The sequence below is a fragment of the Lissotriton vulgaris genome, chromosome 10, assembly GCF_964263255.1.
Source record: "Lissotriton vulgaris chromosome 10, aLisVul1.2, whole genome shotgun sequence".
NCBI lineage: Eukaryota > Metazoa > Chordata > Amphibia > Caudata > Salamandridae > Lissotriton > Lissotriton vulgaris.
Genome location: NC_141698.1, coordinates 1,067,328,042 through 1,067,342,542, shown reverse-complemented (window position 1 = coordinate 1,067,342,542; position 14,501 = coordinate 1,067,328,042). Strand labels below are relative to the sequence as shown.

General features: G+C 44.9%; 1 protein-coding gene across 1 annotated transcript in view; it reads right to left on the bottom strand.

The window, feature by feature from the left end:
• NEK10 (NIMA related kinase 10) overlaps positions 1 to 14,501 on the bottom strand; it is a 1,232,468-nt gene that overhangs the window by 71,586 nt on the left and 1,146,381 nt on the right. Inside the window, exons 36-37 of the mRNA XM_086942130.1 lie at positions 9,899 to 9,951; positions 9,758 to 9,813 (exon numbers count right to left, since the gene is read on the bottom strand). Coding sequence (XP_086798256.1) covers positions 9,758 to 9,813; positions 9,899 to 9,951 — 109 coding nt within the window. The remainder of the gene's footprint in view (positions 1 to 9,757; positions 9,814 to 9,898; positions 9,952 to 14,501) is intronic.

Sequence of the window (14,501 nt, the reverse complement as noted above, 5' to 3'; positions counted from 1 at the left end):
CTGATATTCCCTGCAACTCGTGCTCCTGTCCCCGCAAGCAACTGTTGCTGCTACTACAGAGCATTGATTCCTGCTGCTCTCACTCTTGCGTGCTGCTGTCAATGGATAGAACTTCCACCTATGTATGTATGTATATATGTATGTATAAGCATTTATATAGCGCACTACTTACCCGGAGGGTCCCAAGGCGCTTCGACCACTGCGAAACCCTTCCTGGCTTCCCTGAGAGATGGTCCCTTAATGGGTATCTCCAGGCTGAGACCAGGCATCCCCGGCGGTCTGGTGGGGCCGTTAGTGAAGATGAGGCAAGCTAATGCCCAGAGTTGCCGAGTGTGATCGCTGATCAGAGTGGGCACCGAGGCGAGAGAATTATCGAGTCCGCTGACCCTGGTCCAGAAACCTGCCGCGCCGGGAATCGAACCCTGGTCCCGGGCCGGACTTGGTTGAAGTAGGCAAACCCCAAATTGAGTGGATGGGTGTGCCTAGCATAATGTCTGTAAGATTATCTCTAGTACCAGGGTACAGGGGGAGGAATTTCCTGAAGCAGTCTGAAGCTACAATCATGGTTCTCTTGACAGAAAAAAGGTCGAAGCACTCCCTTAGCCTGCTAGCTATTTCTTCTTTCTTCCTGTAAGAAATCATCAGGCATCGGTCCAGGTGGAGGACCATGAGCCCCACACTGGCTGGGGGTGCAGCTGTTATCCACTATACTAGAGGAGCCCAGGGCTATATTATCAAGCAAGGGCGATACATTATCGCTGCTTTTATCGGCAGGAAACTGCCACTAAAGCAGAGATAATGGGCTTGATAATATGACCTTGTGAATTCCCATAGAAGCCCAGGTTATGGTGTTAACCTGGGCTTCTATGGGAATTCACAAGGGCATATTATCAAGCCCATTATCGCCGCTTTAGCAGCAGTTTCCTGCCGATAAAAGCGGCGATAATGTATCGCCGCTGCTTGATATTATGGCCCCCCAGTGTGAGGGGTGCAGAAGACTCATGGGTATGCTCACACCCTCCCACATGCAATGGTCTTTGTTCAGATCTCAGTCTGGCTATCCTCATGCCTCAGTCTATTCCTGCAGTGTCTTGTGCTCTTGATCCTCACTATAACAAGATCTAATCTAATTTTCACACAGCTTTAGCTCTGTCAAACACGGCTGCTAACATTATTTACCATCATGGATTTCTAGTGCAGAATGTGCACATTCAAATCTTGTCATCTTTAGCCAACCCTTTTTTATTTGGAGAAAAAAGAAACTGTCACAGTGCATGTAGGGCCAAGGCATATATGTGTATTTTTATAAGAAAACCTAAATCTCACAAAACAGACACTGGTTTTATAGTTGTAATTCAGTGCTTTTCTATGACAGTAGAGCATAGCTATTTCAAAAATGGATTTCAGGGCCTAAGACTGTAAAGAAAAGTGTATTCACTTTTTGTGCAATAACTTAAATGATAGAAAATACAAAAGCAAAATAAAAATAATACTTATCATCTGGAACGTGATACCCAGATAGTTACAATGGGGATACATAACTAATAATAAATCATTAAATCTTTGAGAACTATATAAACATTGATGTTATAGATCAAGTTGTACTTTAAACTATAGTGTTTAGGCACATAAATAAACCTGAATCTTAAACGAGAGACAACGTATCCAAGGTGCAACCCCTGTGTAATAATTACAAAGGAAATATTTGAGTGAATCCTGGACTCTTGGTATTACTCTGAAGTTGCACTTGAAAATAACTCACATTTTTCGTGAACTATACCATAACCACAATCCACAGTAGCGATTTAGGAATGTGTGAATCAGATTTATACTCTAGTTCTCTGAAGCAATGGATCCAGTGAGCGAAATTATAAGTAGTTGAAAGAGTTATCTGAGCAGTTTCATCTGCTGCACCACTGTATAGTTATCATTAGGTCTCCTGTATGAAGACATTTCTGTGATGCTACTGTCGTCTGGTTTACTAATGCCAAACTCCCTTTCATATCCAGGTCTTCCCGAAACCAAGTATTCCATGACAACATAATGTAATAATTTCCTAGGTAACGTGTGGAGCGTGTGCGGTCGCTCCCCTCGCCCTCTGCCTCCCCCAGACGCTGCACTCACTGCTGGCTGTATTCGCGCCTGCCTGCCTGCTGTTGAAGCGCACTCAGCGCTTGGTATCGTTTTTCAGTATATTTACTTATTTATCACAATAGTGCACTCGGCGCTTGGTGGTATCTGCCTGCTTGCACTGTATTGATTTCCTGCTGCGCACTACTGCTAGTTAATCAGGGGAAGAGACGATTGCGTGGAGTGCAGTTCACTGTGTTTTGAAACGTGTTGCCCACTCCGGCTGTGACCCAGTTTCGGTTCAGGGTCCGGGCTCCATTGTAGCTCTCTGTTTACCCTCGGCAGCCCATGGCTCCTCCCAGATCCCGCCTCCCAGCTGCCCCTCCCACGCTCCGCCCCCCCACCACTCATTTAAGGCTTATGCCTCAACGCGCAGCGTCCACGCGCTACGGCCGCGCCGAAGGTGCACCAAAGGTAAGCCCGTCTACGCCTGTCCGCGCCTGGACCGCGCCCAGCACCAGACCCCCTGGTTCCCTTAAGCCCCAGCCCACCCGCATTACATACGATTCCTCCTCCCTCCTTGCTCTAAACCCGGCCGACTCCCCAACTGCGCCCAAGCCGCATCAGGACACACCCATGGACCCTTCACATGCAACTCCTGCAAGTTTGACGGCACAAATACCAATTCCACATCCACTTACACCAAACATAGATCTGACGCCAACCACCTTAAATGCATCCTACTCAACACCCGATCGGTCCACAGCCACGCCATCAACCTTTGGAATCTACTAGACACCATCTCTTCAGACGTCGCCTTCCTAACAGAAACTTGGATGAACACCTCTTCAGCCCCAGACATCACCATAGCCATCCCGGAAGGCTACAAGATCATCCGAAAAGACCGCACCAACCAAACAGGAGGAGGCATCGCCATCGTCCATAAGAACTCCATCCGCATCTCAACCAGCTCGGACGTCAACCTCTCTAGCGCCGAACACCTTCACTTCCAGATCCACACTGACCCCAAGACCACACTCAGAGGCACCCTCCTCTACAGACCACCGGGACCCCGTGCACAATTCACTGAAGACATCACTGATTTTATCACCCAACACACCCTCTCCTCCGAGGACTACATCCTCTTGGGAGACCTCAATTTTCACCTGGAAAAGAGCAACGACAACAACACCACCACCCTTCTGGACAATCTCGCCAACCTCGGACTCAAACAACTTGTTAATATCCCCACACACCACGCAGGTCACACTCTCAACCCTATCTTCACCTCCAGCAAACATATTTCCTTCAGTCACACCACAGTTCACCAATGGACGGACCACAGCTGCGTTCACTTCATTTACAATAAGACCACAAGCCACAACCATCCTCAACCTACCCTGCGAAGAAACTGGAACTAAATCACCATCGACCAGATCTCCTCATCGCTTCTTCAAAACCCCCCTGCCCACTCATCGAACCCCAACCAAGCAGCCATTAACCTCACTCAATGGCTAACCAACACCGCCGACAACCTAGCACCTTTGAAAAAACGTCAAATCAAACCAGGCAGCAAAAACGCCCCCTGGTTCAACGAGGATCTTAAGAAATCCAAGAAACTCTGTTGCTCCCTTGAGAAGGCCTGGAAAAAAGACCCAAACACCAACACCAGGGACGCCTTCAAAAACGCCACCCGCATACACCACCAATTGATCCGGACTGCCAAGAAAACCGCATTCAAAGACCGACTAGACAAAAACGCCCACAACAGCAAGGAATTATTCAACATCGTCAAAGAGTTTACCAACCCCACTGCCAACTCCAACGACATCACCCCCTCTCAAACCCTTTGTGACTCCCTATCTTCGTTCTTCCACGACAAAATCACAGACATCCACAACAGCTTCGACAACCAACTCGAAGACCAACCCACCCAACCCTCTGCCGTACCTTTACCCCCCTTGAACATCCTTAATGACTGGAACCCAATCTCCACTGAGGACACCATCCGCCTGATGAACTCCATCCACTCAGGATCCCCCACAGACCCATGCCCTCACCACATCTTCAACAAAGCAGACTCCATCATAGCACCACACCTCCGAGACGTCATCAACTGCTCCCTCAACTCCGGCACCTTCCCAGAAAGCTGGAAACACGCCGAACTCAGCGCCCTTCTGAAAAAACCCACAGCTGACCCCACCGAACTCAAAAACTACCGCCCCATCTCGCTCCTTCCATTCCCGGCCAAGGTCATCGAGAAGGCTGTCAACAACCAGCTCGCCGCCTTCCTCGAAGCCAACAAATCCCTCGACTCCTCACAGTCCGGCTTCTGAGCCAAACACAGTACTGAGACCGCACTCATCGCAGCAACAGACGACATCCGAACTCTACTGGACAACGGAGACACAGTCGCCCTCATCCTCCTCGACCTCTCCGCAGCCTTCGACACAGTCTGTCATAACACCCTGTTACAACGACTCAGAAACATCGGAATCCAAGGAAAAGCACTGGAATGGATCACCTCATTCCTTGCCGGAAGAACTCAGAGAGTACGCCTCCCACCATTCAAGTCAGAGTCCACTGAAGTCATCTGCGGCGTGCCACAAGGATCTTCACTCAGTCCCACCCTCTTCAACGTATACATGAGCCCCCTCGCGACTATCGCACGCCAACACAACCTCAACATCATCTCCTACGCTGATGACACTCAACTGATCCTCTCACTCACCAAAGACCCAAACATCTCCAAAACCAACCTACATGAAGGAATGAAAGAGGTAGCCGAATGGATGAAGCATAGCCGTCTGAAACTGAATTCAGATAAAACAGAAGTCCTCATCTTAGGCACCTCCCCCTCCGCCTGGGACGACTCTTGGTGGCCAGAAGCCCTTGGAAAAGCACCCATCCCGACGGATCACGCACGGAACCTAGGCGTCATCCTGGATTCCTCACTCTCGATGACCAGACAAGTCAACGCCGTCTCTTCATCTTGCTTCAACATTCTTCGCATGCTCAAAAAAACATTTCGCTGGATCCCCACCGAAACTAGAAAAACGGTCACCCACGCACTGGTTACAAGCCGCCTGGACTACGGAAACACCCTTTACGCCGGTACCACCGCAAAACTTCAGAAAAAACTCCAACGCATCCAGAACGCATCAGCCAGCCTCATATTAGACATCCCGCGTAAAGAACACATTTCTGGTCACCTGAAAGACCTCCACTGGCTCCCCGTCAATAAGAGGATAACTTTCCGCCTCCTCACCCATGCACACAAAGCTCTTTACGAACTTGGACCCGAATGCCTCAATACACGTCTTTCCTTCTACACCCCCTCCCGCCAGCTGCGCTCTTCCAACCAAGCCCTCGCAGCTATTCCCCGCGTCAACAAAACCACCATGGGAGGAAGATCATTCTCCTACCTAGCGGCCAAAACCTGGAACTCACTTCCCATGCACCTTCGCCTCACTCAAAACCACCTAGCATTCAGAAAGCAACTTAAAACCTGGATATTCGAGAAGTAATTCCCCACCCCTCTTCAAGCGCCTTGAGACCCTCTGGGTATGTAGCGCGCTATATAAATTTATTGACTTGACTTGACTTGACATTCCATGAAACACAAACTGGTGCAGTACAGCAGTTGTTAAAATGTGGTTTAGCTCTCCTATGGGCAGCCACAATCTTTCTTTTGATAAACTATCCTTCACCTCCCTGCTGCCTGGGCCACTCGCAGCCGAGCGTTGACGCTGTTGAGTCGGTCCCGGCCAGGAAATCACGGCAGACATATTGGGTGTGCTTGAGTGTTCTGACGTGCTCTAGTCGCACATATAAGTGGTCTCCCTGAGCCAGGCGCCTGATTAGCTGTTTGTTTGTCTGTATCCTCCTGAGGCGGAAGCCGGGAGGCTGTGTTTGTTCTAGCCACAATCATAATTTTAATGACGATTTTAGAAATCTTAGGCTTGATTTGAGAAGCTTTTAATTCCCTTCCTTCACCTCCCTGCTGCCAGGGCCACTCGCAGCCGAGCGTTGACGCTGTCGAGTCGGTCCCGGCCAGGAAATCACGGCAGACATATTGGGTGTGCTTGAGTGCTGTGACATGCTCTAGTCGCGCATATAAGGGGATGGGCATGCCTCCGCGCAGCGGACGCGAGCAGCGGACGAGCGGGACCTGCGCCAGAGTCGTGCCAGAGTCCTGGCCGTCTGCGCCCGTCCGCCCCAGTATGCCGCCTCCCGCCAGGAAGTATGGCGACACAAGAGAAGAGGTGATATCTTATTCTAGGCAATCTATATTAGCACTAAAAGGCTCGACCAGTGATTGTACCAAATTAAATCCCTCATGTAGGCGAGGCTCTTCCTCACGCCCCTGTGGCTTTACCCTTCCGAGTCCCGCACGATTACCGTCCCTTAATAAAGACGTGCCCCATCGAATCAGAATGGGCCAGCTGAATGTCAGATCTATGCAGAAACACTATTTGGAAATTCACGAGCTACTTTCCAACCACTCGCTAGATATCCTATTCCTGACCGAGACTTGGCTCCAAGACGACATGAACTCAGTCATTAACCTTGCCACTCCCATGGGATATACCACATATACGCTGAATAGGCAATCCAGGGGAGGGGGGATAGCAATAATGACTAAATCCGATTTTACTTGCCACATATCGAGATTAGGAATCAAGGATAGTGAATGTGCACGATTCAACATCAAGATAAATTCTCAATTTAGCCTCATAGGTCTCTTGATATATAGGCCCCGAGTTTCACTATCTCGCTCCTAGAGCATTTAGGCTCTTTAATTACCGAAACTGCTAACTTCACCATCATAGGAGACCTGAACATTCATTTTGATCTCACTTCTGATACCAAGATCAACACCTTGCTAGCTGATCTTGATGCCCTCCAGCTCTGCCAGCTGGTGAGTGGCCCTACACACAGCGGCGGGCATCTTTTGGATCCCACCTTTTCGAACTTAAGCAATGCTAGTGTCGAACCCCCTATCCCCATAGTATGGTCTGATCATTGTTTGGTGACAATGACTATTCCTCTTGGTAGTGACTCCAATTCAAAACCTACCCAGCAAGTCCTGAAAAGACCTTGGAGGAAGCTTCGGCTTGAAGACTTCCATGCACTCCTTATAATGAATCCCCCTCAACCAAGTGATGATCCTGATCTAAATTACGATCAGTTTTGTGAGTGGATCAGTAAAGCCTTAGACTCCCTGATACCAGCTAAAATGGATCAAGGCACGTACCCATGAATCCAGTCCCTGGTTCAATGAAGCACTTTCCTTGCAAAAAAAAAAATGCAAAAAAGCTGAACGAAGATGGAGTAGAGAATACGATCCCACACTTAAAGCCCTCTATAACCAAGCACAAAAAAGGTATCGCAATATTTAAAGGACTCGAACGGAGTATTATACCACTGAAATTAAGAATAGTGACAATGCTTTGCAAACCATCTTTAGGATACTGAAAGAGCTGTGCTAAGAAATCGATAAATAATTCCAGTATATCCGCTGCGTTCTGTGACAACATGGCGTCTTTCTTCATTGACAAAATTAAAAAATTTATAGCACCCTTCCAACAAATACTTACCTCACTCCTCAAGCTGACCTGAGTAGGCCTAACCTTTCCGATATCCCAGTACTCAGCCAAGATGATTTCCTTAAACTTTGTAATAAAATTAAGTTAGGTTCTCCTGCAGATCCCCTGAAGCCGGAACTATTTAGAAATTCAGACTGGACGGTCCTAGGCCCTCTTAGAGACATGATAAATCTGTCCTTCTCTACAGCCACTATTCCCATAAAATGGAAGCAAGCCTGGGTGACTCCCATCATAAAAAAAACCACGTTAGACCCTGCCCTACCCGAAAACTTTAGACCCATATCACTCCTCCCCTGGCCAGCAAAAGTAGCAGAAGCCCATGTCAATTCCATCCTGACCAATCATTTGATATCCAATGCCATTCTGGATAGGTCCCAACACGGTTTCCGCGCTGGCCACAGCACTGAGACAGCTCTTCTTAGTGTGACAGAACATCTCGGTACCATATTAGACTCTGGGGGGACGGCAGCACTGATTCTTTTAGATCTCAGTGCTGCCTTCAATACGGTGTCACATGAGATCTTGCTGTCGAGGCTGGAGGAGATAGGAATAACAGGGCAGGCCCTCAAGTGGTTTAGGGCTTTCCTTTCGGGCAGATCCTTTAGAGTTTCTACCCCTCCTTTTTTATCTAAAGAGCACCCCATTGAACAGGGTGTGCCCCAGGGATCAGCTCTGAGCCCTACCCTGTTTAATGTCTATGTCCAACCACTGGCAGAAATAGCCAGGAGACCTGGTCTCTCACTAGTGACCTACGCCGATGATACCCAGCTGGTGGTGACACTGGACAACGAAGGCGGTCTTAGTGCACAAAATGTCAAACAAACGCTTATTGACATCACAAGTCGGATGACGGCGAACTATCTCCAGCTAAACGCCGGAAAAACGGAAGTGTTACTGGTGGGCAAAGAAACAACTTCCTGGGGAAACAACTGGTGGCCAGACACACTTGGCCAGCCACCTGAATGCAAAGGTCATGTAAGAAACCTGGGAGTTTGGGTGGACGCCGCCCTGACTTTTACCCATCATACCAAAAAGGTGGCAGCTACCTGTTTTAGTATTTTACGCAATCTTACACCGATTTTAAAATTCTTTGACCATCAAACCCGCCAAATTGTGGTGCAGTCAGCAATCTTGTCAAGACTGGACTACGCCAGCTCTCTCTTGTTAGGGGCAAATGTAGCAGAGAAAGCTAGACTCCAGCGAGTTCAAAACGCTGCTGCCAGAGTGCTAACTGGTCTCCCACGCTACAAGTCAGTGTCCACTGTCCTCACGAAACTCCATTGGCTTCCTGTGGAAAAAAGGATCCATTATAAAACCCTCTGTCTTGCATTTAAAATCCTTAAAACTGCCTCCCCCCCATGCTATGTCCACTTCTCACATCTTACGTCCCCCGACGCGCGCTGCGTTCAGAAGGACAGAATTTGGCAGTAGTGCCCCGATTCAAACTTGCAAGAATGGGCGGTCGGTCATTTAGTTACCTCGCCGCAAGACTCTGGAATGGACTCCCTATTCAAATTCGAAGAATTGAGGAGCTACTACCTTTTTGAAAAGCTATAAAAACCTACCTTTTCTGTTAATGTACAACTGCCCACTGTGACAGCTCGAACATTTTCTACCTGTACACCTTCTTGCAGCTAGCGCCCCTTGGCTGGGGCAGCCGTGCGTGTTACAAGTCTATTTAACATTTAACATTAACATTATCCATTTTCTGTAACTTTGTCTAAAAAATGTAAGTATCATAATCAATGACTTCGTCGCCGTAGCATTCTACATTGTATATGCCTATTTTATATATACAATTAATGTTGTTTGGAAGCAATATGTAGCATCCTCATTTCCATACAGATAACCTCTATGGATAAATTAGCTTTTGATATACAACAGTGCTGTTATAGTTCATTACAATTTATAGAATCTCTTGTTTAAATGTAAAAAAATGTTTAGCATTCATCTTCTTTTGAAGAAGGGATATTTGGAAAGTATGGGAGTGACAGCAGAATGGTAAAAGTAATTCCAGTTGGACATACTGAATCATTCCATATGTAAAAAGTCAGAGGAAGGACAGCATCTTACTGTACCTGTTGGAATGCAAACTGTAGTAGCCGCTTTCCTCCAGTACCTCTTCTATCATGGTCTGCGGCGAAGGATATAGATGGTTAGTCATTAAGCGACATTTTTAAATAAAGAGCATATTACAGGTGGTCTGGAAGATATCTGACCTGCATCTGCTCGTACGTCATCCCCTCTTCAAACTCAAAGCTACAAGGCAGTCCTGCGAAAAAAGGAATAGAATTAAGTAGTAAAGTAGGACTTGATGCAAATGCTTTCTTTATCATGAATAATTTCCCTTAAGCGTATTACCGCACATTTATTTTCTGCAATGCCATATCTCATCTTCGTGTAGTAAGGTTTATCAGTTAGTGATCAGAGGGAAGCACAAATCTGTGACTTTCTAGAAAGTGCATCATTATAATCAGCTCTGATGGCTCACATTGGTGTGTTAGGAGCTTCAGCCAGCTCCACTTTCTTCACAAGGTTTACACTGAGGCCCATGAAAGATACGAGAGGTTTGAACCCCGAGCTCCTCTGTCGCTGATTGCTCAGAAACCTCAAGTTCTCATCATGCATCGCCCACAGCCATTTGTCACTTCAAAGCGTCCAAAGACTTTGCCACTACATGGTTCACTATATCATTCTTCATTAAAATTTAAGTAAATTCTCAAGTCGTTATTGCGCCCTGGTAGGTAGATTGACCTCCATATTTATCCCCGTAACGAATATTTCCCCCCACTCTCCAAAACGAAATCGTTTCCATTCATGTTTAAAGAGGGCTTAAGGCCTACCTAACCCGGACAGGATGACCACATGTAAACAGAAACTAAGACAACTAAAAGATTTGGAAAATAATTGTCCTCTTATATTTAACATCTCTATAGGCAGATAATCAGACAGCAAACCAAGCCCTGGAATTATGAGCCAGAGTGAAGTGCTTGGTCAAAAACCAGGGGCTAGCACACAGCCACTAAAATGAATCATCAAGGTGGAAAAGCAACACGTCAGCATTGTCACTGCCAGCCATGTAGGTTGGGATGGGAAGGAATCCTAGGACCTCCATTTCTGCGATTACACTGAGGGATGTGTGCAGAAATGTTTCAGGCATGATCATCATCTAATACACAATCAACCCCATTCATATGCTTGGCACTGAAAGTGCATGGAAAAAGGTCAGAGATAAGCATTTGAGTGGGATACGAGCCTTCGCGCTCCATGATGCACGCCTAATGAAACTTTAAGAGGTACTCCCTCGTGCCTTGTGGCTGGAAGCTAAACAGGTTCCTGCTGAGGTCTATTGATCACACATAAATAGTGCTACTGCCTCCAATCTCCCTGTCCTACCACTGCCTAAATATGAGACAAGTGTTCTAATACATTCCAGTGCCCCAACCCTCTGATTTCGTAAGATACGAGGACTGACTTTTTTGATATGTACAAGACATTACTAGGATTTTTTTACTTGAACTTTGGCAATGGTTTGTTAAATTTGAATTCCTTAAAGCTTTTTTTTATCATGTTATCTTTCTGGTGTTTTAAAGTAAGCCAAACTCTAATTTATGATGATGTTGATATCTATGTACGGTTTCACACTGTGTTCGACTTTTAATATTTTATTTTTAAAATCGAATAAAGTATATATTGATTGATTGAGAGCACTATTAAAAAATATAATATCTAGTGTATAGCAGGAAGAACAGAAAAGCAAAGAACACAAACAGTTGGTAAGAATTATCTTGAAAGCACGAAGGTGGTTGTAAGCAACAAGGAGATTTTTCAAATCAACCAGGGAATTAGGCGCACACCAGTGTGTCCGCACGGTAGAGAGCACCGTAAAGTGGTGGGTACAGGCAAAAGGGCGGGCGGTAATCTCACATAACCGCTCAAAGTTGGATCTAGAGGATCCACACAAATAACATAAACACAGCAATGCCCCTGCGCTATACAAGTATATGAAACATTTAGAGAAATGACATATATATAGAAAGCACTTTCATTTAGTATGCATCCACACTTTAGGAATCGTTTTTTGAGAATCAGTTACTCCAGGTTCAGGTACAAAAGTTCCGAAAAAGAAAGAGAATAGTTCTGTCCTTGATGTTCAATCATAGGTTTATTGTTCCTTTGTTAATGCCAACACGTGTTTCATCGCAGGGAACATACTGCGAATCTTCAGGGCTTCAGTAAGGAAAGTATGACAACCAATATCAGAATAAAGAGTCAAGTCCGTATTAGGACCGAAATCATGTGAGTAGGTTCGGGGTACGTAGCACGTAGCACGCTGCCTGCGTGGTAGGGGAATCTTTTTTTTGTTTAGTAATAATCAAAAACCGGGAGGAGTTATTGTACGTATCCGAGATGTCTCGTGTGAGACCAGAGATCCTTTAACAGGCGGGTACACCTTGTTAGTATCGAACTCCCTCTTGAGGTTCCCGGTTCCCGGTGCCGTTCTACGAGTGACGAGAACAGAAAAGCAAAGAACACAAACAGTTGGTAAGAATTATCTTGAAAGCACGAAGGTGGTTGTCAAGAAATAGTTACAACACTTGCATTAAGTATTATTGTTGAAAAATGTGGCACGCCCACACATGAAGCAATTTCAAAATAATTGCAATGCTTATATGAGAACCTGCAATAGGTTTGAAAAAATATTGGGCACTGTGTAAAAATAGGACACGTTAGTGCTAAACTTTTATTTGTCATAAAACAGCTTTAGTTGGGATCTGATATAAAAACTCTTTTTTAATTTACTTGCGTGGTATTTCATTCCTGAATGATGTCATCATATTGAAAACTGGGGATATTGCATGGGAGAGAACGTTATATATGATTTTATAGCAGTCTTCATTGTTTATGAGCATAGACATAGGGCCATTTGAGTCCACAATTTACATTGTCACAATAGACACTCCGGGTCAGATCCACAAAGACAGACTTACACTCTGGTGTAACTTTACAATTGTTTTCAAGGTCATTCACAAGTAGTATCTTTACGATCGCGAAGTCTCTGCCCATCAAAATAAAGGACTGTGCTATTTTTTGATGATCGGAAAGGACTGTACTATTTTTTTTTGTCCGGAGACTCCACAGTCGTAAAGTAACTACTTGTAAATTAACTTAGTGGACAGCAAACAATTGTAAACGTATACATTAGTGTAAGTTTACCTTTGTGAATCAGGCCCAATGAGTTTGCAGTTTAACATTTTACATTACACAGCAAAGTATATAATTAACTCTCCAAGAAAGATTTAAAACTCAAACAACATTACACCCGACAGCTACTGAGTTAAACGTTGTGATCCATCTTGCGTTCCTTTTTCTTAGTTACAGGGTTGTATATCGACTCCACTTAGCCCATGAACACTTCTGGGGTCATGAGTGATTAGAGCCAATATGTTTTATTTTTTTAATTTGATATGCGCTGTTCTATTAGACAGATCTTGGATGGTGCACATGTCCTATTGACACAGCTATGTCATCATTCTAGTTGGTTTGTTGGTATCCCCACAGGTAGACGGAGTTCACGGCTTACCAGAAGCTGATAAATGTATTGTTTGGTGTAATATGTATCAGGAGAGGGGGCAGTGGTTGCGCTGTCCATTGCATTTAGCCTACCCCTTATTCAGTGATGGCAAGTTTCAATATTGCAGAGCAGCACTTTTCAACCTGCATGTCTTTCTTGTGGTGGTGGTTACATGAACATGTGATACATGCACATCTAAGGAGTACTGCTGAATTTTAATTATTTATTGACAAATTTTACTTTTCAATTCACTGTGATGGTACAAATGGACTAAATGGACGCATTTGGGTGGATTCCTAAATTAAAAAAAAGAACATAAAAAAAAAAAATAAGAGGAAACAATGTAAGCGAAAATGCAGGATCCAGATAATGCCAGTCTTTTGAACTATGTGAAAATATTTTAGCAATCATCTGACATATGTTTTTTATTAATTATGCATGTTCACCATTGTAATGATTTTCATTAATCAAACAATAAAGCTAACTAACTGAGTACTGCTGAGTTGTGTTTGTTGTTGTGCAATGATTTGTTAACCTCTGCATAGCCTTTGAAACTTGAGGTGATGCATCTAGGACAAACTTCTCTAACACATAGCTCGTGAGCTCCAGGTAGCTCTCCAGCTCCCTTTAAGTAGCAGTGGCGGCTGGTGGCATTTCAAAGAGTTGAGGCTTATAAGTTGGGTATGACTTTTATGTAGCGAGTGGGCTCAATGAACAAAGTTCGGATTCAAGGGAGATCCTCCCACCAAGAAACATTTTTTAAAAAATGTAAAAAGATTGGTAAATGGTGTCTAAAAGGGGCATAGCAAGGCTTAAACATTTCTGTGATTCCCATAGTGTGCCACCAATCGCTATTTTGTTTTCTCTTTGAGCTTTCTGTTGTTGAATCCAGATATATAACACAACAACTGACATACACCTAAAATGTGCCAGGACTATAGGCTTTAATTAATGGTGGTTAGCTATTTAAGACAAATGAGTAACAACAATGATTTTGTTGCAAATAACTAATATTAAAAATGTTTCATTTCTGAAATTGAGAGACTGTGATTTAAACATAATTGAGGTCTATGAAAGGAGAATTGGTCTTCAGTTATGTGCTCTTTATGTTAGACATATATGCCCCATTTCTCTCCACATCTTGTCCATCTGCATATCTTAAACCTCATCTCTCTCCTCTTCAGCATCCTCTTTTCACTCTCTCCAGTATGCACTTCATAATATTTCCTTCACTGAACCAGTACCAA